The 24,911-nt window shown below is 41.0% G+C and overlaps 1 protein-coding gene across 2 annotated transcripts in view; it reads right to left on the minus strand.

Moving 5' to 3' along the window:
• si:ch211-1i11.3 (mitogen-activated protein kinase kinase kinase 5) overlaps positions 1-21,498 on the minus strand; it is a 33,619-nt gene extending 12,121 nt beyond the window's left edge. The window contains exons 1-19 of one of the 2 annotated variants that reach the window (XM_010885375.3): positions 20,704-21,498; positions 20,432-20,571; positions 19,620-19,807; positions 15,779-15,947; positions 14,860-14,966; positions 14,470-14,640; positions 12,474-12,586; positions 12,181-12,340; positions 11,183-11,333; positions 10,927-11,031; positions 10,297-10,349; positions 9,047-9,142; positions 8,428-8,512; positions 7,461-7,594; positions 6,144-6,271; positions 3,508-3,644; positions 2,328-2,433; positions 991-1,148; positions 248-440 (exon numbers count right to left, since the gene is read on the minus strand). In XM_010885375.3, coding sequence (XP_010883677.1) covers positions 248-440; positions 991-1,148; positions 2,328-2,433; positions 3,508-3,644; positions 6,144-6,271; positions 7,461-7,594; positions 8,428-8,512; positions 9,047-9,142; positions 10,297-10,349; positions 10,927-11,031; positions 11,183-11,333; positions 12,181-12,340; positions 12,474-12,586; positions 14,470-14,640; positions 14,860-14,966; positions 15,779-15,947; positions 19,620-19,807; positions 20,432-20,571; positions 20,704-21,049 — 2,740 coding nt within the window. In that variant the 5' untranslated portion in view covers positions 21,050-21,498. Of the gene's footprint in view, positions 1-247; positions 441-990; positions 1,149-2,327; positions 2,434-3,507; positions 3,645-6,143; positions 6,272-7,460; positions 7,595-8,427; positions 8,513-9,046; positions 9,143-10,296; positions 10,350-10,926; positions 11,032-11,182; positions 11,334-12,180; positions 12,341-12,473; positions 12,587-14,469; positions 14,641-14,859; positions 14,967-15,778; positions 15,948-19,619; positions 19,808-20,431; positions 20,572-20,671 lie in introns of both variants that reach the window. The other variant, XM_020041383.2, reaches the window with a different exon arrangement.
• Positions 21,499-24,911: the final 3,413 nt, after the last annotated feature.

The following is a 24,911-nucleotide window of genomic DNA, read 5'->3' on the forward strand; positions in this document are numbered from 1 at the left end:
CAGTCACAACCATAGTAATAAGAGTGTTTATGAATTAAGAAGACAAAAACACAGACATGGAATTAATAAATTCTTGCTTATAATAATGATAACTTCGCCAAAGGATATGAAAAGAAGATCCCTTTTGTATTTTCTATGTTCTTCAGAAGAACATTGTGAGAAGAAGGGAGAAATGAAAGGGGGAACAGACCGGCATGGCTGAAAGAGGGTGCAATGCCAGGTCATGATGACGGGCATGATGACTCACCAGCATCTGTAGGCAGTGTTTCCGTCTGGGGCTTTAACTTCCTCCGGGACGGGGACTTGAGGAAGGAGTTCTTGAGCAGCCCAGAGGCTGTGGCCCTGTTGTCTGGGTCCGGCGTGAAGCAGCACATGATGCAGGCTTTGGCCTCATCGGACATACACGCTGGCACCTCCGGGTGAATTTTGAACATACCAACCTAGGTGACACAGACACACCAACCTAGGTGACACAGACACACCAACCTAGGTGACACAGACACACCAACCTAGGTGACACAGACACACCAACCTAGGTGACACAGACACACCAACCTAGGTGACACAGAGTTGGCCGTGTTCAATAGGGATATTAACGTAAAAGACTTTGCAACGGCTACATAGGGGCCTTTGCGTGTTAATAAAAACAAGCTAACCGACAGCACTTGATTGACTTCACCACAAATATGTAACATGAACACACTTTGTTCACCTAGTTGTTACACTATCACTTGTAACAGATGCCACGGTGATTATCCATATGCTATGCAGCAGACGCTACATTTTTTATATACATAATCTTTTTCATTTAGATCACTAGCAGGGTGTCATTGTTCCATAAGACCCAAATAGAGTTTTATGTTCTTTTGCCTCCTAGACACATGCGCATCCCTGACTAGCGTCTTTGTGACATCACCAGAAGAACAGTCCAGGCAACAAGGTATTGACTTTCTTACTGCCAGACATTTTGGTTTATTACAGGAAGATTACCTTGAACATGGCTGCCTGTGGGCTGCCCAGCTCATGGAAGGGAGGTTTCCCTGTGGCCATCTCTATGATGGTACAACCTAGTGACCAGATATCTGCAGGCTTCCCATAACCCCTCGGGCCCTGGTCAATGATCTCTGGAGCCATATACTGCAGGGTTCCTACAACACCGAACAGACATTCAGACAACTGCCCAAACAAACTGTTTGGCAACTGGTAATAATATTTACACCAAAAACAAACAAACAAACAAACAAACAAACAAACATGTTCCTATACAAAACAAATCCCAAACCAAACTCACTCAAAAATATCTAACTCACACACAGGCACATAAAGTGGTTTCAATAAAGTGGATTATACAGATCATAAATGTTTTCCGTAAAATGCTGATGAACTATTGTTCGCCCATGACCGCACCTGCTTAAGTACATGATAATTAAAGCATATACATTGGTGAAATTACTCTTATTTCAAAGCCTGACAAGTCCACAGCCTGAATACAACCCACGTGCAATCTTTTAAATAAGGAAAGCAAAAACAGAAGTAAGCTCCTGGGGACATTAGGCACAAAACCAAAGACAGTAACTAGCACACCACCAGAGTATGTGTTGTACTACAGGAAGATCAATAGATAAAACCTAGCTAGATCTGAACTGCAGAGGGGAAAGTCCAATGTGTTCATCTAACTGTGATAGTGGATTAATTCAGCACGCTGAGCCAGAGCCAGAGGCAGTGGACTGTCAGAGGGATGTAGGTGAATGAGGTGAGTGATGGAAGACATACTATACAATAGCCCTCAAACCAGTTTAGAGTAAGATGTATTTTGGCATTCTGTGTTACAACTTGTACATTGTCTAAACCAGGGGTTCTAAAACAGGGGTACTAGGACACATTTGGGTCCACGGCTTATCCATAGCTTGTACTAGAAAGGACTCAAGAGACCATAGGTTTACAACCGGCGAAATTCACGTCAGGGTGTACTTCAGTGGAAGTATGGGCAGAGCCAAATTTAAGTGCTGGTACAATAACAGAAAAGGGTTGGGAACTACTGGTCTACAATTTTTTATGAAGGCCATTATTTTTATCATATTCAACTTTGTCTGTGTTTTTCCATGTGACTATTGTGCCATAAGTAAGTCTCAGGTGCTGAGGGTAAGAATATGAGCAAACTGTCTGTACCCACTTCTTTAGGCCCTGGAGTACCATACATGTCACTTTATCAAGGTATCTAATCCACAGGGTGCCTGCCTTTCAGACAGATTTTTTAAGCAACATTTTCATAAACCCACTCATGGACGCACCATTTCAAATATAGACCCACATGTCAACCCACAAACCTGTAAAGGTCTCTGTGCAGGGATTGATACCCGCTAGCCGTTTTGAGGTACCAAAGTCAGAGATCTTCAGGACACCACTGTAGGTGTTAATCAGCACATTGTCACCCTGTGAGGAAAAATACACAGTTATACTTTCCCCATAGGACATGGTAACGGATTAAAAGCATTGCAAATAGAGAAAGCGTTGCGGACTAGTTGTGACCAGTTGCAGCTAGTACATTTCACAGCCTAACAACCCTCCGCCATTCAAAACGAACATACCACCATGCTTATATAAACTGAGCACTAGTCAGGTGTCATCTTTAGAATATGGCTACTGCATAATTTCACCTCTCTATATAACAAATATTTTGGACTTTGATCAAAGACCCGGGGCTAATATGGAAACACCCAGACAAACATTACTGAATCAAATAGGATGGTTATTCTATCTAGAACCATTATGTATGACAATTGGAGCTGCAGTTTGTGCAAGAAGTTGAACATAAGCATTTAGACTAACTGATTAAAAAGAATATTTTTGCAACTTATAAGGTGTTGTAATGACGAGTGGATTTAATATTTATGGGACAATCTAGTTTTGTATTACATACAATGTTTTATAATTTGAGCAAAATGTCATGGCATACTTGATGCGTCATCACCTCACACCAACATGCCACCCTTCAGCCAATTGCTCACTGTTGACTAAATGCCTTGGAGTTTAAAGATATCCTTGCTTTAGGGTTTAAAAACTATTAATGATCTATTATAGGCCCATCAATGGATGGAATCAAAGAACAATGGGCTGTAGCAACAATTACATGGCCTTGTAATGCTACTGCATTATGAATATGGTCTAATTAGAAATACTAATGATTCTCGTTTGAATGACTTAGTAAAAAAGTCAAAACTAATAATAAAAAAGTTGTTCAAACGAGATACGAAGTCATTCAAATAAGAGAAACTTAGTCTCTAGGCCCGTTTTGGAAATTAGGTTATATAATCAATTATAAATTAAGTGTACTGTCTAACAGAGAAAATCAAGGGGTCTGAACACTTTGAAGACACTGTAAATTATTGCAATTTACACTTCTAGAGGTCTCTCCACATTTCAGGTGGTTTAAATTTAGCCATTTCTGGTCAAATGAAAAGACATTACACCCTTTTCAACCATTAAAAAAAAATGCATCCACTTCACCTTGATGTCTCTGTGGACTATCTGGTTATCATGGAGATACTTCAGCCCTTCAAGGATCTGCTTGGTGTAGAAGATGATTGTGGCCTCATTGTCTTTCAGTGGTCCCCATTTGGAACGCAGAAGAGAAGACAAGCTTCCTACACAGGGGGCATGGCATTGGAGATGGTAAGATGTGCTAAGGATTCAGTGTAGGATTTGCAACACCAATAACTAATCAATCGGGCAGGAGTGCTTAGACGCGGTCTGCGTCTGTGATGGTGGTTGGACGTGCCATCAAACTCTTTAAAACAATTCAGGAAGTGGCTTATGGTTGAGAGATTAATATCTGGCAACACATCTGGTGGACATAGTAAGCAGGTAAATTACACATTCCATTAAAATTTGACACAGGGGTGGCATTGTGTTATGTGGCAATTTTTGCTAAGTAGCAATGCACTCTCAATCCTCAATGTCAAAGTGAATTACACAGTGTATTTTACATTAGAGCAGTTACTTTGAGCATGCACGTGTGCTCATCATAATATGTAAAGGGTTCGGTCTTGTTCATTTTGATCTCTTGCTCTTAAAATAATAATTATAATAGAATGTCTCCTCAAATGGTGCAATATTTAATGTTTCAGTGTATTATTAAAACATCAGACTAGCTCACTGTATATAGTACATTTCTTTGAAAACAAGGGGTGTGCCCATTAAATAGAAAAAAATGTATCTTGGAATCCTGGAAACCACCCCACTTCCTGTATGATCTCCTCCCAGTAGCTTCCACTGAATTAAGCAAGTAGGCGAAAAATAATATAAAGTATAGATGTAGACTTCCTGAAAGGTCATATGCAATAATTTCACAACATTCCACATGGCTTTCACTAACTCTCACAAGAGCATACATGTAGCTGAAGCGGCAGGGTGTGATTTGTGCTGTCCTAATAATCATAGCATGTGCATGCTATGCTATCCTCTTCTCACTTAAGTGGTAGCTCCACAGTAAATACAGTGCCAGACTGGGTTAGAGAAACAGAAGTAGAGAAACACATTGACACATACAAACAGAGAAAACTGCATAAATCACTAATACATGGGCCAGTTTAAAAGTTCAAGTAGAGAAGACATTATGTAACAATTTTTGTTAATGGGTAGCAAGTATTATTTTGTAATTGCTTATTCCTAAAAAGTATTTAAAAAATGCTATTATTCCCCACAATGTTATTTTTTGTGACCAGGACAGTGATATTTTGAAATGTACCCATTTCCAATGAGAAAACAGGCACATTTGAGTTCACATAAAAAGTCAGACAAAAAACAACAACCAAAAATTACTACAGAAAATTTAGAAGTGAGTAATTTTAAGTTTTACAATTATACCGTAAATCACTTTCAAGAATCAGCCCCCAAATGTAGTCTCCCATCATGTTCTCATTATACTGTCCTTGGTAGCGCCGTTCAAAGTCCAGTATATCCTGGTGGAAGCGCTTGCTTTGCTCTCCCGAGTACGCTCCCATATTCTTCTTGAATTTATCAAGGATATGGGCTTTGAGGGACAATCTACAGCCCATGGTGCCATAGTTCTTCACCAGAGTAAAAACCAGCTTCACAGTTTTCGGCCTTGTGATTGCTGAGGATGCCCTGAACCACTGCAACAAAGCTGTTCCAAGCCGCTTTCTCCATACTAGTGAGCTTCATTGCACCCCAGGATCTTTATCTGAACTCCGACAAAGACACTAACTTTGATCTTTGCCTCAGACAGCTTAGAGAAGTCTTGAAGGTATTTGAAGGTTGTCGACTCCTTATCTAGAGCTCTGACAAATTGTTTCATAAGGCCCAATTTGATGTGCAGTGGTGGCATCAACACCTTCTGGGGCTCCACCAGTGGCTCCCACTTGACGTTGTTCCTCCCCACAGAGAACTTGGCACGCTGTGGCCAGTCTCACCTGTGGTGGTGAGCCTTGGTGTCCCTGCTGTCCCAAAGGCAACGATAGCAGTGAAACTTGGTAAAACCACCTCGGAGACCCATCAGGAATGCCAACATTTGGAAGTCTCCTATAATCTCCCAGCCATACTGACCACACTTCAAGACATCCAGCAAGGTTACTGTCATGGTCACAAAAGCAAGGTTTGTAGGGAATAATAGCCATTTCCTATAATTGAGGCATAAGCAATTAGGAAATAACACTTACTACCCAAAAAAAAAAAAGAAAAGAGATTTGTTACACAGTGAGATTATCAAAACCTAAGGGACCCTTGGTCTAGCCTGATGTCATTTGTGCACGAGGCAGCATGGATTTGAATCCTGCCGACGGCTCTTTCAGCAAAAACTGTCCTCTGCCCCCGAAAGACCCTTCTATACCGTTTCCCTCCCCAAAAAGTCTCCTCTAGCTTTCGCCAAAAAAAAATCTGTTTCTTTGTCCCCATTCCTGTCCAATAAATGCCTGAAAATACCTTAAAAAAAACTGTCAGTAAGAGAATGCCTCGTGCATGATGGAAGGAGTAATGGAGAGAGACAAACTAATGGAGAGGTACAAAAGTTGACACATTTAATTCAATGTTAAAAGATGTCACTTGGTTTACAGGATTCAATATCATAGAGATTTCACCTGGTATGAAATTGATTATATTTAGATTAGGTATATTTGGTTCTGTACCTCCAGGAACCTCTTCCATGAAGATCTTGATGAAGCCACCCTGACTCATAGAGCCCAGGTACTGAACAATGTTCCTGTGCTTCAGCCTCTTGTGCAGAGCAATCTCCTCATGCAAAGGCTGCGAATAACTGAGATTCAAACAGACAACCAAGCGTTAGCATTGGTATTAATTCATACAATAACTTAGCATTAGCACAGTAACAATCTACACTACAGCTGCAGTTAATAATAATAATAATAATAAATGTATTATTATTATTATTATTATTATTATTATGTTTATAATGTGCCACACAATCATCTCGCAGGTGCAAAGATATGAACATTGTGCATTATTAGACGCATAAATATTATATACAGTGTTGGTTTAAATATTTGGAAAGTTCTGTTACTTTGGCTCTGCACTCCAAGCACATTGCATTAGTCATTATTTCATTTCAAATCCAGGCTATAAGGCTACTTACATCCATAAAGCGTGAACTGTGTAAGAATAACTGCCTACTGATGCTGTGAGCAGTAACATCATGAAGACAAATGAGCCAGTCGCAGTGGCAGCCATAATTGTCCAAATTAATTTGGTATACCAGTTATTTTCCCAACTCCCCACACGCTCCCCACACGTTACCATTCCTCCATTAACTCAAAACATGGTGATTTTTAAATGGTTCATTCGATACAATAATACCATTAAATATAATAAACCTACAATGAAATTTGCCAGTCTGCACTTTAAACCTATTGCATTTGTATCATTTAAAGTCCAAAGTGCTGGAGTCACTGTCCAAATACTTACGGACTGCACTGTAAGCTTGAGTGATCTACAAGCTACTGTGTTATTCCATTCTGTTAAAGTTGTGCTGACCTGGCCTGTAGTCATTTGTTCAGGGGAACTAAGGGCTAATATTTATATGGGGCAAAGCTCTGTCGAGGTCAACGAGTTGTAAAGAAGCAAGGCGAAAATCTAACTAAACATCAATTTCTTCAATCTCCAGTACAGCTATGGGAAAAAGTCAAGGGTGAAGAGGAAGCTCACTGACAAAATGTTTCCCTCTGGAACAGAAAACATTTGTCAAACTGAGGAACATCTGAGAACATCTATTAATAAATCATGAACCACTTCGCTCACAACTGTATAATATAGTGCAATAAATATCTTGGGATAGATTAATGTAAGATAGGGAAACTGATTGGACTGAAAACGGTTCAACGGTCTAATGGGGGAAAAAAACTGGTCTGATTCGAGGTAACTGTTGGAATACATTGAAAACAGATCTGGGAACAGGCAATAAAATACAAGTGGAAATGTATTTTCCATACGTGCTGTCTTTCTCTGGGATCTCCTTGATGGCGATGCGGACTTGGTTGCTTAAGTCCCTCCCGGCATACACCACACCATAGGTTCCCTTACCCAGAACCACCTTTTCTCCATTCTCTGTAGTCTCGTAGATAAACTGCAGGAGGTAAGACAGATGTTAAGTTGACCTGAATGATGAACGTGAAACAAATGGTGTGTTTCAGTGAAAAGATTTTAGAGGACATATGTCTTAGACATACGGTAAATAGTTTTACAAGCAATACCAAAACATCTGCAGCTCTGGACTGCAGATATGGGTTTAAATACAAAAAAAATAAAAATACTACTAAGAATACTAAGTATTTTCTATCCTGCCTGAAGTGCTGGATAGGCGGACCTGGCAGTTTTGTGAACAGTTCAACCTCTGGACTGACATTGCATGACTGAATCCAACAAAAATAGCACCAGTGGGTCAAAGGATAACATTTGAACATTTGACCCAATCGTGACAGGACTTGTGTACTTTTAGGGTAGAAAAACATTGACTAAAAAGTCTCCATCTCAATTGTATTGGAGAAGAAGGTCAATCAAATTTTCAATCAATCAAATGTATTTATAAAGCCCTTTATAACATCAGCAGTTGTCACAAAGTGCTTTTACAAAACACCTGGCCTTAAACCCCAAGGAGCAAACAACAGTAGTGTTGAATTTTAGTGGCTAGGAAAAACTCCCTAAGAAGGACAAAACTTAGGAGGAAACCTAGAGAGGCTCAGAGGGGTGACCAGTCCTCTTCTGGCTGTGCCAGGTGAACATATTAAGAATACAAATGCAAAAAAGAAATGCATGTGGGCTGAAGGTCCGAGGCATCTTCCCTCAAACCAGGTTCTCAAATGGGTTTTGAGGAAGGAGGTAAGGAGGGAGAGAGTGTGTGTGTGTGTGTGTGTGTGTGAAGAATCAAGGACATACGGAAAGACAAAGAGCATTGCTGACCTCAAGTATTTCTCCGGCTAGCTGGCTGGAGACCTCCACTGGGGACTCTGCCTGGTGGAGTATGGAGTTAACTAGTTCACAGAACCTAGTAGGAAAATAAAACCCAAAAAACTAAAAGACAAAAAGTGTGCACACACATAAGCAACTAACATCTCTTACATATGTTTTCATATGGTATCAGTGTTCTCTGAGATAACACCCTCACCTTTATCAATCATAACTCAGTATGAAGTGATGCATTCAGAGTTACATTCTGATTGTCATTTATTTGCCCTTCACTGAGTGCACAAACACTGAACCACTTTCCATTTCCTTTCTTAGAGTGTCCTAGTCATTCATCTCATCCTAAGACCCCCCTAACAATGCAGTTTGTAGTAAAAACACATCAACCCAATTGGACATTAGGAGGAGAGAGAAGCAGGCTCCTCTTTTGCTAGACCACTGTGCAAAATACATTAGCAGTTGTCTTTTCAACATAATATAGTCGTTAATGGCTGAGCGAACAAAACCCATTGTTGTAGGTTTGGTTTAGAGAAAAACAACTGCCTCCTAGAGGCCTTGGCTAAATCCTGCCTTGTGGTAGCGTAGGCGGGCACCTGTGTACGCGCGTACGACTCACCCTCTACAGTGCAGCTCGCTGGGAAAGTAGAGTTGGAAGTCATCAGAGTTCTCCAGGACATACAGGAAGCAGCTTCGCTCATCAAACTTGGAAGCACTGAGCCGGTCACAAATATTAAACAGAGGATTAGGAGCTACACAACACTTCAAAGCTGACACAGGCAACCGGGTCATGACCTGTTTCAGATAGGATATAAGAAATATTTAAAACATTTTAAGGTGCAAATGGCACCGTATAATTGCAATAACCTGTAAAAAGAAAATAGCAAGAATGCCTGTTTCAATTACATGAACAATTAAAAGTATACTTAACTTTTTAAAGTTTGTAATGCATTTGAATGTTTAGCAAATGTTTGGCTAGCTCTAAAATGCTAGCCAAGAAATTCAGGACATTGATTAAGTAAAAAATAATTTCAACTGTATACAAATAAGCAATGTTTAAAATAAAGTGAACTCTCTTTAAGCACACAGCAAAATTGCATGAGAAAACCCCCCCACATTAAACACTGATTGCTTCAATAACTCCACAACAGGAGGTAAACACAATTTAGAGAATATGAATTCAGACCCACGATAACACTGAATAGGTATAGACTAAAAAAAATTATGTTTGTTGACTCTGTTGAAGCCATCAAGAGATCAGAATGAAACTACAGCTATCAGCATCAGGCGTTCCCATCAGCCGCTGAGGGAACAATTCCCTTGAAATTAATGAAAGCTTGTGGTGTTGTTGTGACATGTCCAATTGCACCGCTTCAAGCTGAAAAATTGCCAAGATTTTATTTTGAATTACATCTTGACATTCGGAGAGAAAGAACTGTCACATTGTCTCAAGATGAATGCCACATAGTAACCAAACATGTCGCAAATAGTGTAGCATTTTTACAGTACACATTGACATTGATCCACAGCCAAGTAGGCACAGGGAGACAAACATCCAGCCGCAAAGAAAACTCCACAGAAAACTTCCTGATGGCCAATGGCCAAGTCCATCAGACAGCACAAGGAGGTAGACTCATTTTACAGAAGGCCTTGGTATAAATACTAATACACAAATGATTTATCAAGGCTTGATTGAGCTTGCAGCGGAACAACAGTGGCAAAAGTATTCATATTTCAGTCTAGACCAGAATAATTTGCAATATTTCCAATAGTATTCATAGTAGACTGCCCGAGTCACATGTATTGGCTGCAGGTCTGAACACAAGCCTGGAATGTTAGCATAGTGATGTTAGCACACTGTCACCGTACCTCACTCCCCGGATCTGCGAGGCTGGGAATGTCCACTGGGATTTCTGGCCTTGCTAAAGGAAGAAAATATATGTCAAATGATCCTCAACAGTCTATACTCACCAAAATATAAAAGCGCACAGACGCACAAACACAAAGAAATAAACCACAAGCAATGAGGCATGTCTTCTTTCCCCCGACACATGAAAACACTCAATTCCTATTGGGGTTAAACACTAACAGGAAAACACTGTTCAAAAGTGTGCTAGAATCAAACCGAGGTTGCTTGAGGCGACCACCATTCCTGAATTGCCACTTTCTATGTCCTGCCATGTTGAAAACTGTAGGCCTGGCTGTAAAGTAGAACTCAGTAGTTATACCTTACATGTAAGTCAGTTTGGATATTATCCCAAGTGAGTTACAGTCCTGAGGGAATACATTTCAGACTTGATCCCATTCTGGTCGACGTGGGAATCAAAGCCACAACCTCAGCGTCACAGGTGCCATGCACTTACCGAATAGCTACACAAGAGCCTGGTAAACAGGATTTACAGAATCTACATGGTGGTAAATTTGTTGAACCAGTCCCAGATCTGTTCACGCTGCATAGCCAGATTGAGGGGCCTTGATCATCCAAAACGGCGTCCATACCTTAACGGGTGCGATGTGGTTTAGCTGAACTGTGCGGCTGTCATCCTCCTCACTCACACATACAACGGCGGGCTGGAACACTTTGGTGGGTTCCAAGATCAGAATCTGAGGAATGGCACAATTTAATGGTGATTACAATTGTTGGCGATATGGAGGTTTCGCAAAGGAGCGTTGTGTCTTTCTTGGCACCAGGCAGCTATGATCTCAATTGCTCCAAATATAGCTGAATGTACTGGGAGCGGTGGGGACATCTTACTGGGCAGCGGTCAGTGGAAACAGTTGGCTTGCAGGCTTGCAGCATCAGTTCCATCCAGAAGTCCACAGCCTCCTGTCTAGGAAGTTTCACTTCCGGGGACTTGGTAAACTGACGGTACAACACAAACGTCTCCATGATCGAGCCCACATACCTGCACACAAAGATGCAAACATGCCTTTAAATAAAAAAAAAATTAAAAAACGTATTCACAGTGAAAATCATACTGAACATACATAGATGAAACCTGATCAAAGTAGGTTGACCAAACTATCCAAACCGACTGTTGGTGGTACAAGAATTCAGTTGTTCAGATTATGTAAAGCGTGTGACAACACATGAAGCACTCATTTTAACACACTAATGAAAATGTTTTATTTCCTAAACTAATTCAAATAGGCGCTGTCTTGTAACCATAACCATCATAGCAGAACATGTGATTTGCAGATGGGTGTGGTCTGACATCATGGTGAGTCATGGCTCATTACGGATATTGTCTTGCAGTCAATGTTTTTTTGAGTTGCACTCCACGGAGTTTTAGCTAAAATTCCCTAAGATTAACCAGACAGCTAACTTCCTAATCTCATTGCAACACTGCTCTCTGTATACAAAGTGCATGAGTAGGACTGTCAGTCAAGGGGATTCCCCCGCCTACTGAGACCAGTAGCTCCCTGCCCCTACTGAGCTGATTAGCTTCCAGCCTGCTGATCTTGTTACTGTAGCTCCCCGTCCACTCAGCTGGTCATTTCAACCTTCTAGTTAGACATTAGAGAACCTTAATCTTATTTTACATGGGCATCGGGGGATGACTTTGGGACCTTTAATAAGACATTTAGAAATGTGTCCTCATTCGGGTTCAAACCATCACGGAAACAAGGTTATGGTAAATACCATTGTTTTTGTGTAAATGTTTTAGATCTATATCCTTCTATTTCACATCAATAATGCCTGCTATTGTTTGCCTGGTCCCAGAATTCAGCTTGAATGGAGACTCCTCTCACCACATAGGGGCCTTCAGTCTGTAGAGCTTCTCGGAGGCCTCCATGACCTTCTTGTGTTCGTTGGCCAGGATGCTGGCCCCCAGGTAGAAGCCCACATCCCAGTAGTCCTGCATTTTCTCCAGACTGCCCTTTCTCCCCAGCAGGGTGCTGATGGTCACACCTGGACAGACATACACAAATGTAAAGATAGGAAACTGTGATGACAGTAAACATTATTCAAACATAAGAACACATTAGTTCCCTTCAAAAGGCAGCCTTTCAAGTGAAGTAGAGATGCGGCGAGAAAAACACACCCATTTTGCGAAGCTCAATGGAGGTGTGAAATGTGTGGCCAGCAGCCATCAGGAGGACAATGTTGTTGATGCCAGAGTGAAGGGTGGGCTCGGTCTTGAAGGCTTTTCCATACCTGGGGGGAATCCATAGAGATTAAAAATGAGAATTCACCTAAGCTCATTGCACCCTAGCAATGCCGTCAGGCAGGTGAATGCTAATAGAAGGTTACTGGTTTAGTGACCGTGACCTCACGTGCTGAATGATCTGCAATGTGAGAGTCATTAGCTTACTTGTGTTCCTCCATTAAGTCTCTAATAAGGTGTGCAAGGATTTTACTCACTTATTTTGCAACAGAAAATAATCTAAAAGTCAAATACTAGTCTATTTAAGAAGCAAATCATAGCACATAAAAAACCACCACAGCAGAATTTTAAACATTAACTACCATAGTAAAAAACTGTCGTCATGTTTCTTGGCTGTTTTGTTCACATGCTTGGTGGTTTTTCCCTACGTTAGAGAGAAGACGGATTAGTCAGTCAGTGATTAATAACCAGCTGAAAAGTTGTTGTTAAAAGACTCAGGGTCTCAAGGAAATTGAGCAATACACCACTTCTTACTGGGAAGCATTCCACAGTCTAAAAAAAATGTGACTTTTTAGGCGGGTGTATCTACCGGCCACACTGGCTGGTGGACAAAAAGTTTGAGGCTCTGTAGTAAGTGAAGCAATGCTTTATGTACACCGATCAGCAATAACATTATGACCACTGCCAGGTGAAGTGAATAACACTGATACACCGATCAGCAATAACATTATGACCACTGCCAGGTGAAGTGAATAACACTGATAATCTCATTATCATGGCACCAGTGGGAGGGGTATATTAGGCAACAAGAAGATTGTCCTCAAAGTTGATGTGTTAGAAGCAGAAAAATGGGCAAGCGTAAGGATCTGAGCGACTTTGACAAGGGCCAAATTGTGATGGCTAGATGACTGGGTAAGATAATCTCCAAAACTGCAGCACTTGTAGGGTGTTCCCAGTCTGCAGTGGTCAGTACCTATCAAAAGTGGTCCAAGGAAGGAAAAGCAGTGAACCGGCAACAAGGTCATGGGTGGCCAAGGGTCATTAATGCATGTGGGGAGTGGCTGTAGCTCAAATTGCTGACAAAGTTAATGCTGGTCCTAATAGAAAGGTGTCAGAACACAGTGCATCGCAGTTTGTTGCGTATGGGGCTGTGTAGCCGCAGATCAGTCAGGGTGCCCATGCTGACCCCTGTCCACAGTTGAAAGCACCTACAATGGGCACGTGAGCATCAGAACTGGACCACGGAGCAATGGAAAAAGGTGGCCTGGTCTGATGAATCACGTTTCCTTTTACATTATGTGGATGGCTGGGTGTGCGTCACTTACCTGGAGAACACACAGCACCAGGATGCACAATGGGAACAAAGCAAGCCGGCAGAGGCAGTGATGCTTTGGGCAATGTTCTTCTGGGAAACCTTGGGTCCTGCCATTCACGTGAATGTTACTTTGACACGTACCACCTACCTAAGCATTGTTGCAGACCATGTGCACCCTCTCATGGCAACGGTATTCCCTGATGGAATTGGTCTCTTTCGGCAGGACAACGTGCCCTGCCACAAAGTAAAAATGGTTCAGGAATGGTTTGAGGAACACAACGAGGTCAAGGTGTTGACTTTGCCTCCAAATTCCCCAGATCTCAATCCAATTGAGTATCTGTGGAATGTGCTGGACAAACAAGTCCGATCCGTGGAGGCCCCACCTCGCAACTCCCAGGACTTAAAGGATCTGCTGCTAACGTCTTGGTGCCAGATACCACAGCAAACCTTCAGAGGTCTAGTGGAGTCCATGCCTCGACGGGTCAGGGCTGTTTTGGCAGCAAAAGGGTGGTCATAATGTTATGGCTGATCGGTGTATGTTGTGCATATCAGGATGGTTGGCAGCTCAGTTTCACAACTCCCTGTGACCAATACGGCCATCATAATAGCGTGTCTTACCAGTCGCAGGCCTGGTCGCGACTTCGAGTGTCTTTGAAGCCAGAGCTCAAGAACATGTCTTTGTAGATACGACCGCAGAGGCAGTATACATCCGACGCCACCCTACCACCTGACTCCACAATGGGCAGAATCGATTCCAGGGCTTTGGCACGGTCACCTGGACGATTCCTCCTGGGGGTCAAAGGGTAGTAAACAGTAAGACAGTTGGAATCCTCAACTGCAGGTCACAATGTTTTGTTAAAACTACAAAAACAAGTAAAATGTGGGTGTGGTCATCAATTAGGTGTTAAAATGGGGTTGGCTTTAACCCATTTAGTGTTGTGTGTAACATGTAATTGGGGGAATCTGAATGACTATCAGTTAAAAAGAATGTGGAGCAAAATATTTTACCTGTTTAAAGCAAATACGTAGTGAAATTGTATAATCGGCTGGGATGCTACCAAGCACATAGGTAAGTTGTTCAGAGTCTCCACCAGACTAATTATGGCATCATAGTCCTGAATTGAGAGGATTTCATTACAAAAAACAACAACTTTAAGAACATATCAAGACCATCACAGATTCCAATGCATTTTTAACAAGGCACAGTCAATTTTGAAATGAAGATCCAGCTTCAAATTAATTTACTTTGACCAACGTAGTTTAGTTGTACGCAGATAGCACTTAATCCCCTTTCAATACGTATATGTATTTTTCAATATGTATACGTGTGTTTGTAAACACGCGATTCAGCAATGCACAGTCAGGCATAGTTTGGGCAGGTTTAACAACAAAAGTATGAGGTGCGAGGCTAAAGCTGGAAACTGCTCCAGTCCTGCAGCTACTGTATCACGTTTAAGCAGACAGCCTGCAAGTTAATCTTCTGTGAAGATCATCCCGTTACTCTTGATAACATAATCACTAAGTCTCGGTTTAAAACACACGTCATATCAGAAATGCATCACAGACATTTCACCATTGTAACAGAGAATCCATGGTAAAAAAAAAGATGCTGCTGTGGCTATGTGGGTAACAACCACATCCTGACCCCTAGGATCCCTTTTTCTCCTAGCTGTGACGAGTTGAATCACCATCTGCATGTTTCTTCACCTCTACTTAACACACGTGGTCACTCTCCCTTCACATATTTTAGTCAGTCAAGAGTGATTTTACTGGTGAAACATCAGTGCAGCATCTCCAAATCCACCATTTGATCTTGATCACTTTCACAGGTGAATACCCCGAAGATAAACTGTTGTTTTCAATTTCACAATGATTTGACAGTTTACTCTACTGAACATGGCCCAGGTCACTGCTGCTCTGTCCTCACCTGGACATCACGGTAAGACAACAAAAGGTTCATAACAACGTCTGGAGTAAGCAGTTCCACCGTGTCCAGCCTCTTCTGGATGTGGCCCAGCTCCCGACTCAACTCCTGGCCACTGAAGCGCTCCCGAGCTGTGCGAATCTCGTGTCGTATGGACTCACGGAAATACTCGCTAATAAAACAAGAAATCCAGAGTCAGTTGTACCCTTGAGAAAAACACTTGCCACACAAAAACTTCTCTCCATCCAGGAGTGTATATTGTATTTTGGTGATAACTTGTATCCTAAATACATTTGCAGATGTGAATAAACAAAACAATGTACAGGTAGCAACTAAGGATACTAGCTTAAACAACAGGAGTCTCTGAAAACGAGGGCATAAGCGAGCATTTCTTGTAGTGTAACTGTTCCAAAGAAATAGATCACTTTGCATTTATTTGCATGTGATATTTTCATATCTAGATACAGATAAATTCAAAATAAAAAATTGTCAAAATCTGTTTAAACCCTGTCAAATGGATTGCCTCAAGAGATTTTGCTAAACCGTGGCAGAGCACACTACACAATATCATTGTTTTTATATTATTATGCTAAATTTTTTGACTTCTTAATTTGTATTTTAGGGGGATTTGTATTCAATGTGACAGAGGCATAAAGGGGAAATCCCTGCAGACCAATTACATCTTGTAGATTGTTTTTGGCTTTTACTTTAAACTTATTTTCTACCCAGGTTTACCCTGTATAAAGTGGAACCATTTGCAGTTTGTAGAAAACAAAAAACTTCCTAATTTCTAGGTTTCTCAAAGACATGGGCCAGACTTTCCTTTCATGCACCTTGGGTATTATCTCAATCTCCTACAAAAACAATGTAATCATGGTCTAGAGTGGTCCAGAGGTCAACTGTCTCCATTGTGCATACAATGGAGACTTTCCCCCACTGTGTGACAACATGAAATCCAAATGGAAATAGGACATTTTGCCGGTAAACATAAAATCAAATAAAAACTAAAAAAAAATCTAATGGTACAAATAAAAAACAAAATTTATTGCAGAAGCATTTACCCCATTTAGGTTCCACTACCAAATATTGACTACTTATCAAAAGAACCTATTGGCTATTTTAAGTCTCTACCACCATTGCACATCTGGACACAGCAATTATTGCTGTAATTTGCAAAATTGCTCAAGTTCTGTCAAGTTTATTGGTGTCCTTTGGTGATACGCAATTTGCAACTCTTTTCACATATTTTCAATTGGATTGAGGTCTGGCCTTTGACTGGGCCACTCCAGGACATTGCCCTTTTTGTTTTTAAGACAATCCAGCATGGCTTTGGCTGTATGTTTGGGGTCATTGTCCCGCTGGATGATGAATCCCAGGGCTCTTGCAGACTTCTGCAAATTTTCTTCTAGGATTGTTCTGTACTTCGCAGCATCCCTTTGGCCCTCAATCACAAGCTTTACCAAGCCCTGACACATCCCCACAGCATGATGCTGCCACCACTGCAGGGCCCATCTCATCCAGATGCTATGATTTTGAGGACAGATGGTTCACAGTTTTGTTGTATTCTCTCCACTTCTTAATAATGTACTTTACCACACCCCCTGGGGATATTTAATGCCTTGGAAATATTCTTCTATCCTACCCCTAATTGGTGCTTTTCAAAAACCGTCTTCCAGATTTGCTTTGACTGTTCCTTCATCTGATAGGTACTGACCACTGCAGACTGGGTACTGACCACTGCAGACTGGGAACAAGAGACTGGTGTATTTGACCTGAAATCATGTGAAAGACCTTAATTGCACACAGGTGGACTCCAACTAATTACATGTCTTCTAAAGACAACTGTTTCCACCACAGTCACGTCAGGTGTGTCTTAGTGAACGGGGTGAATACTTATGCAATTAGTTTTTTTATCTGTATTCAATTTTGAACAACTAGCTGATTCCCTTTTGGAATTCTGGAGTTTTTTTGGTGTTCAACAAAAACTCACCATATCCCTGTCCACAAAATGCCTGGGAAAAAGAAACAATATAATCAAAATAGCAGCTATGGACTCAAATGTTTGTGTAGTTGGGATGACTGAAATAATCTGCTTCCTAAAAATGAGATTCTGTTCACATGAAACAAAATACATGCTATTGTAAAGCTTTTAGAATGGATTTGTTTGAAATGACTGGACATAGAAACTCTATCAGGCCAATAGGCACTGCCCCGTGAAACTCCCACATAGTGCAATGAGCGACAAGGACCCTAAGGCTGTGGAATCATGTAACAGGTCATACGTTACGTGGTGGAAATACTTTTCTAGGTCACACATTGAAAATAATGTATGTATATGAAAAAACACTACTTCAAACAGAAAGTCACTTTGAACAACAAAAGAATAGTGTCATTATCAGGGTTCTTGAATTATTATGCATAACAGTCCTCTGACAAACATTTGGTGTCTAGTGGTTAGTTACAAAGTGGACATTATCATGTTACATCTGCTGATTCAGGACAGGAATTTCTGAATAAAAGTTGTGATAGATGCCACATGTGAAACGAACTGAAAAACAGTAGACAGAGAAACAATATGAAAAATATGAAAAGCATCACATGGAAAATATTACATCCCGATTACTTAGTTATGTTTAAAGATTATCGTCCACAAACATTATTTGGGGAGCTAGGTCTGTGTACATTCTGGCCATGTTCATTTTAGTTATTTGTTTTTCCTTGTTTTGTTTTGCATACAAAACATTTGATTTCAATTAAATTGTTAAATGCGGAATGCCTGTACTGGTCAACCATACGGCCAGCCTTTCCAGTCCTTCTGAAATGGGAGTTCACCCTTCTAACACGTCTATAAAAATGTAATAAAAACATTCCAAGCTGCACATACCATGCAACAACACATATCTCCACATATGTAAAAAGCAGTAATTCCTATTAGTGTAACTTCGATCAACTTAATGTAAATGGTTACTGGTTGGTTTGGCCTGTTAGGGAGTCTAGTGGACCAGTAACCTACAGCCTGGTAAGGTGCTTTTGGGTCAGGTTTCTGAGACAGCAGACGCCTTATGTTCCGTTGCACACAGAGGGGAAGTCCCCCTTGCTTCTTATATATCCACTAGCCGTGCCAGTCACCAACTGCGGTACCTACCAGGCAACAGGGTTCGAGGCACTCTTTGACTGTAGCTAACTATGACCTTTAAACTTCCAATCCAGTGTTTACAAATGAGCTAGTTAGCCATCCAGTTAGCTAATTCCTCTGTCCTTGAGATAATCTCAATTGCATTTCCTTGATTCACCACAGTCTCTCTTCTTCAAAAGGTTTTGAAGAAGGCAAATCCTAGTTCTGCGGTAATATTTTAATGCACCTTATATCAAAGCATTTTAAGATGTTGACCCTTATGTGGATTAATTGAAAGAAGGACCCATATACTGATCCATCCTTGAATAAAATGCCTCATAACGTTATCCAATCAGACTCCAAAAAGCTAGTTTTACTCCACTGTCTGTAAACAATGCAAGTGTAAACAGACACTGCATCAACTCACAACAACAGAGCGTTGACTTAATGGATGGACAGTGCATTCATCAACATCTCAATATTTGAGAATGGTCACATTTCACCAGGCCCATCCCTCAGTTATTTACCAAAACAGAAACAAGGGGTGGGGGGGTGGGGGGCACTGTTGATGTTTCAGCTAAGGACTCAAGTTTTAAAGCTCTAGTGTATCAGGGGCTGTTCTTTCACCCAACCACACAACTCAACCAAAAGGTTTGGGGCAGCAAAAAACTTCTCTGAAGAGCATCAGAGAATAGTTTGGGTTTCAGCGGTGTGACAAGACACACTGACCTGGCATGAATGTGCACGTTGTCCAGAAGCTGCACGAGAATCTCCACCAGCGGAGTGAGCAGGGGCTCCAGCTGAAAACTTGGCTGCATCAGTTCGTTAATGCCCTTCATGACTGTTGCGTCACAGGCAAACACCTTGCCCTGGGGCGACACCACATATGGGATAAACGTGTTGCTCCCACATTGCTCCTGAGGGAAGAGACATGCACAAGTGGGAATTTTACACACAAGCTTTCCCACAAGTGCCATCAAAACACAGCATGTGACCATAACACTGCTATCAGACAAAACTGTTTTGAGTAATTAGATATACATTTAGAACTTTCGTAACTGCACTATGTATACAAATTAGGTTGTGAACACGATAGTTAAATGCATGCCTGGGGACTCATGACAAATGTAGGTTTTTACTTTCTGCATTATCCATACCAGAGCTGATTATGTTCCATCTACTCTAAACAGACACACACACACACACACACCTTAAGAAAATCCATTGACCTATAAACCTATGAAAGCATGCAATTCAACCTTTGTTCAGCACTTAAGTGAGAGGGAAAAAAATATCCTTTAGGATCAGTTATATCCAAGTAATTTGTGTTTTATTTTTATATCACAAACCCATTAAATACCAACAGCTGTTAGCAATATTATGCAACTGCTGGTGGGACTATTGCCATTGAAGGGGTCATCTTTAATGCATCTCCTTCCGAGATGTCAGTTGTTAGTTCACAAGCCCAATTTACACAAATAAGTGAGCTGCCAAAAGCCCACAGTGAATAATGTTTCAATTTCTAGTTATTCTGGGTTTACCTTGAGCGCTTGTAGATCACTCTCCTGATTGTAGCGATACAGGATTATGTTATTTGTCATGCTGAAGCTCTCTCTCACGCCCAGGTGATAGAAGAGCGACTGCTGGCAGAAAGTGTCACTCATCTCCACCACTGCCACATCTGTGAAACGAGCAGTGTCAGTTACACATTTCTTGGGCTAGTCAAATTACTTCTTTTTTTTCGGAAAACCATTGGTAAGAATGAGATAGTAGTAACGTACACTCAATGCACTGCGGACATGCCTATACTCGCCTGCATTGTAGAAGCTATCCAGAATATCAGTTGTTCCGAGCGATATCCTGTCAAAAGGGATCGTTTTGAACACCGCGTGTGCGTCGGCGCAGGCTTCTTTTAGACACTTGAGTGACAAGTTCTCTTCTGTCTGTTGCCGGGATGCATCTTCAGTGACAATGTACGCGACATCCACAGCCCTAGTACGGCTCCGGGGTGAAACAATGTGCTTATTATTCGAGGTGCTAAGTTCAATAGCCAAAGTGTCCTGCCACAAACTTCCTGCTGATACCCAAACAGGATCCTTTCTCTTTACCTCGTGCAGGCTCATACGCCTGCTCATTCGCTTGCGTTCGGTCCTGTACATTTTCCCTGGTATCTAAGAGCGCAAAAAATGATTACCTTTCATTGTGGCTTTTCCTGTAAATGTACCAGGTGCGTCTAGAATGTCCCTTATGACATCACTAACAGTCCCACCGGCACGCCTTTAACCCCTCCTACACACAACAGTACTCGGATCCTGGTTACGGCAGCAAGACAGTGAGTTCTGTCTAGTCTTGGGTAAATTGGTATATGCCCAGTTACGTCATTGGGCGAAAGCGGGGAGGGACTAGCGAACTTCTCAAAAACAACAAGCCGTCTGTTCCGTTCGCTCATGTTGTTAAGAAGGCTGTATTGTCATCGCCAGAAACGTAAACAAGTATTTTCAAAAAATCGTATTCCTTACTATTGTCTAACTGGTTTTCAATGGGAAGGAAGTTCATGGTTTTAAAAGGAACCACGTTAACAAGTGAAAACAGAATCCTCCTCCATGCTGTTGCGATATTTTGTGTATCACGAACATGACAACGTATTAAACACAATTCATCCCATTCAATTCAATTGGTTGTTGCGCATCATGCTACTATTTTCTAATTGGCTAACTAATTTTTTATTCAGTAATGTTTACTTTTTGTAAACACTTGAAATCAGTGCATAGGTACGAATCACATGTATTGTATTCGATTGTAATACTACATAGGTGCAATGGAAATCACAGATACATTGCGCTGCCTGAAAGTTTGGAGACCCCAGAGGGATGGTCATTATTTCTGAATAATTATTCAAACCCTAATTCGTAATAAAATATCCAGAATAAAGGATAGAAATATATTTTCATTGTTTATTTAACAAAAGTGGTTTAGTTAACACTAGAACCGCCAAGGGGTATATTTTACCCTTAGCCGTTTTTACATTTTACATAACTAAGTTTTAATAAAATATTGAATTCCTCCAGCCTTGGACTTTTTTTATTATGTTGTGTTGCAACATTATTATTATTGACTATTATTAAATATAGTCAAGATAAATCCAGATAAAAAATATGCCCATTTATAACCTGCGTGAAGTTGGCCCCCCACCCAACGCAAAACATCGTCAAAATAGGCTCAATCGTTTGTGCTCCGTTTGTGCCGTTAAAATTTTAGTTTGTGCTGCTATCATTTTATTGATATTACATAATATTCTATAGGTCATTCGAGGTTACTCAACCCCCCAACATCCTCCGAAATCAACAAAAATAGTATTGTTTGTTTGTGCTTCGTTTGTGCCGGTTAGTTAACATTTTCGTTTCTGATGCTTCGTTATTTTATATATTAGACATTTAATTGTTGGTGATCATTCATTACCGTACTATTGGTTGTATTTTTTGACTAGAATATTACCAGAGATTTGATAAGGAGCAATGATATTTGATATTACTGTACTGAAATCGTAGCCAGCTAGCTAGGCTATGTTTACTGCACCAGCAGTGTTCACCCAGCTATGAACTGAGACTAGATAAGTAATATTCCATAACACGGACTTAGATTACAACTGACACAATAATGCTATTGTAGAAATAAAACATATTACTGGTATAACATTGGCCAGCTAATTTTACACAAGTGGCACAGACTGTATGATATATATAAAAGACGGAATTATCATTGTTGGGCAGTACTAGCTTAGCTAGTAACTTAGTATTTTGGTGGTAGCATATCACTATTCACTATTTCCAGAATCAAGTAACTTTTCAGGAGTAGTAACTCCTTTATTTACCAAGTAGCTTGGCCACACAAGCTACACTTTTCTTGTCATGTGAAATTAGCACAACTGAGTTCCTATGTAGTGAACTCAGACATCCCAACCTGCAAAAAGTAATTTCAGGTAGGTATCCCGAAGCCCCCCCAATAAAAAGGAGGACAATGATGACTTTTACAATCATTTAACCCACCATGGCAATGCTGAAGTCGCTGTTGCAAACTGTACAGCGTGCAAGACTGTCATTATTGTTTACTCTTATAAAACAGGGGTACACTTTCGTGTAGTCTTGCGTAAAATGTGTCTTGTATTAGCGTTATTTGGGGAACTCTCCCTCTGCCAATGCGCTCTTGTTTCTCTACTGAACTGACAGAGTATTCAGTTCGGGACTCGAGAGGAGATAAAAGCCCGCCCACACTGACAATTGATTGGTTGACTTACCGAAACAGGCCAATCAGGATGCTCTCTGTATTACATGCGCTTCATGAGGCACACACGCAGACTAGCACACACACACGCAAGGTCTCTCGCTCCCTCTCCCTCTCTGCCGAGCGCGCGCTACACGGTTTGAAGCACAGTCTCTGTCTCGCATGCGCGCCCTTGATCACTCGTTCTAAATTCCGGGATATTTTAACTCATTTGCGGGCACCAGGGAGCCGCTATCAATATGCGGGAGACTCCCGGAACTTCTGGGAGACTTGGGATGTCTGTGAACTAGCCTACTCCTGTGTCAATCTACATTCGTCAACATTTCGGCCCTTGTGTGTGACCACAGTTATCTCCCCACTCGGTTTGGTGGTCTGGTGGAAAATGCTCTGGTCTACATAGCAGGGTTTGTAGTCCGGCAGATTCTACGAAAACTGTCCTGTGATGTGTGCTGTGCGAACTTGGTCTGAGATGCTGTACCATCTTCATTTGACAAGAGCTACCACCTTCTAACCCTGAAAAACAACGGCGGCCTAGTGATTCCATCACAAGGCAGAGTGAAGGTTTGATTTTATTATCTTGTTTTTTAAAATTATTTTAATCTTTGTATATTAAGGTTGCTTTGTTCTTATTTTCTCTGTTTTGTTAAGTGTCTTTGAGCACTGTGTAAAGCGCTATATAAATATAATGTATTTTTTATTATTATTATTTTAATAAGGTGCTGAGTGCTGCAGAGAGGGTGATCCGCCAAGCTTCACCAATGCAAGCTCCTGAGGTGTCGACAGTCACACACATCGTCCGGGAGGAGATTGGAGCGGAGGATGTTTTTCTGCTTGGGGAACACATTGAGGAGACACAGTTTGGCACCGACAACCATCATTCTGACTTGTTGTCATTGGTTGTGTCTGTGTTTCTCAAAATAAGGCTGCATCACATTACCAAACTCACCTCTCTTGAACTGCAGAAAGGGAGCACGAGGAAGAAGCTCTGCAAAACTGTCCTCTTTCAGGGGTTTTAGAGTGTGTGCGTGTGTGTGGGTCCACGACAATTCAAGATTTTAATCCTAAATTCCGGCATCTCAAAACTAATTCTAAGCTTTATATCTGTACTTTAATCTTACTCATCACACATAGTATCTTTATGTCATATTTGTCATCATTCTGACAAGATTAACACTGAAATTGAAAGCAATGGCTTAAAACTGCCTGGAAACAGTGGTCTGTCAAATTATATGTGAATACTGCTTTAGGTGTTGGTGGGTCTGTAAATGCCTCTGTTTGTTTGTGTTTCATGAACTCTAGCCTCATGGTGTGTGTCTCCAGGAATCAACATTTTGGTCTCCTTTGCCTTACAGTGGGTTTGCAAGATTGTGTATTGTGAAGTTTATCTTTACTTTATGTCTTTGTGTTTGTGATTGTCTTAACCCTTATCTCTTTCCCTCTGGGTTCTGTAAAGCACTTTGTAACTGTGTTTTGAAAATTGCTACATTAAGTTTGCAGACTTTTCAAGGGAGTTTCAACAAAGTTATGTGCAGTTTAAATAAAAACTGTCACTTTTCATTTCATCCTACTATTTTAGATAGAGTACTGGGACCCGTGTGTGTATGTTGGGAGGGGGGCTGCGAAATGAAAGAGAGGGAGAGAGAAAAAAAATATAATAATAATATATATCTTACTTTACTGCTACTATTTACTGCCACAGTCATTCTGATGTTTCAATCAGAATGATAGTCAAACTGGAAA

The sequence above is a fragment of the Esox lucius genome, chromosome 20, assembly GCF_011004845.1.
Source record: "Esox lucius isolate fEsoLuc1 chromosome 20, fEsoLuc1.pri, whole genome shotgun sequence".
NCBI lineage: Eukaryota > Metazoa > Chordata > Actinopteri > Esociformes > Esocidae > Esox > Esox lucius.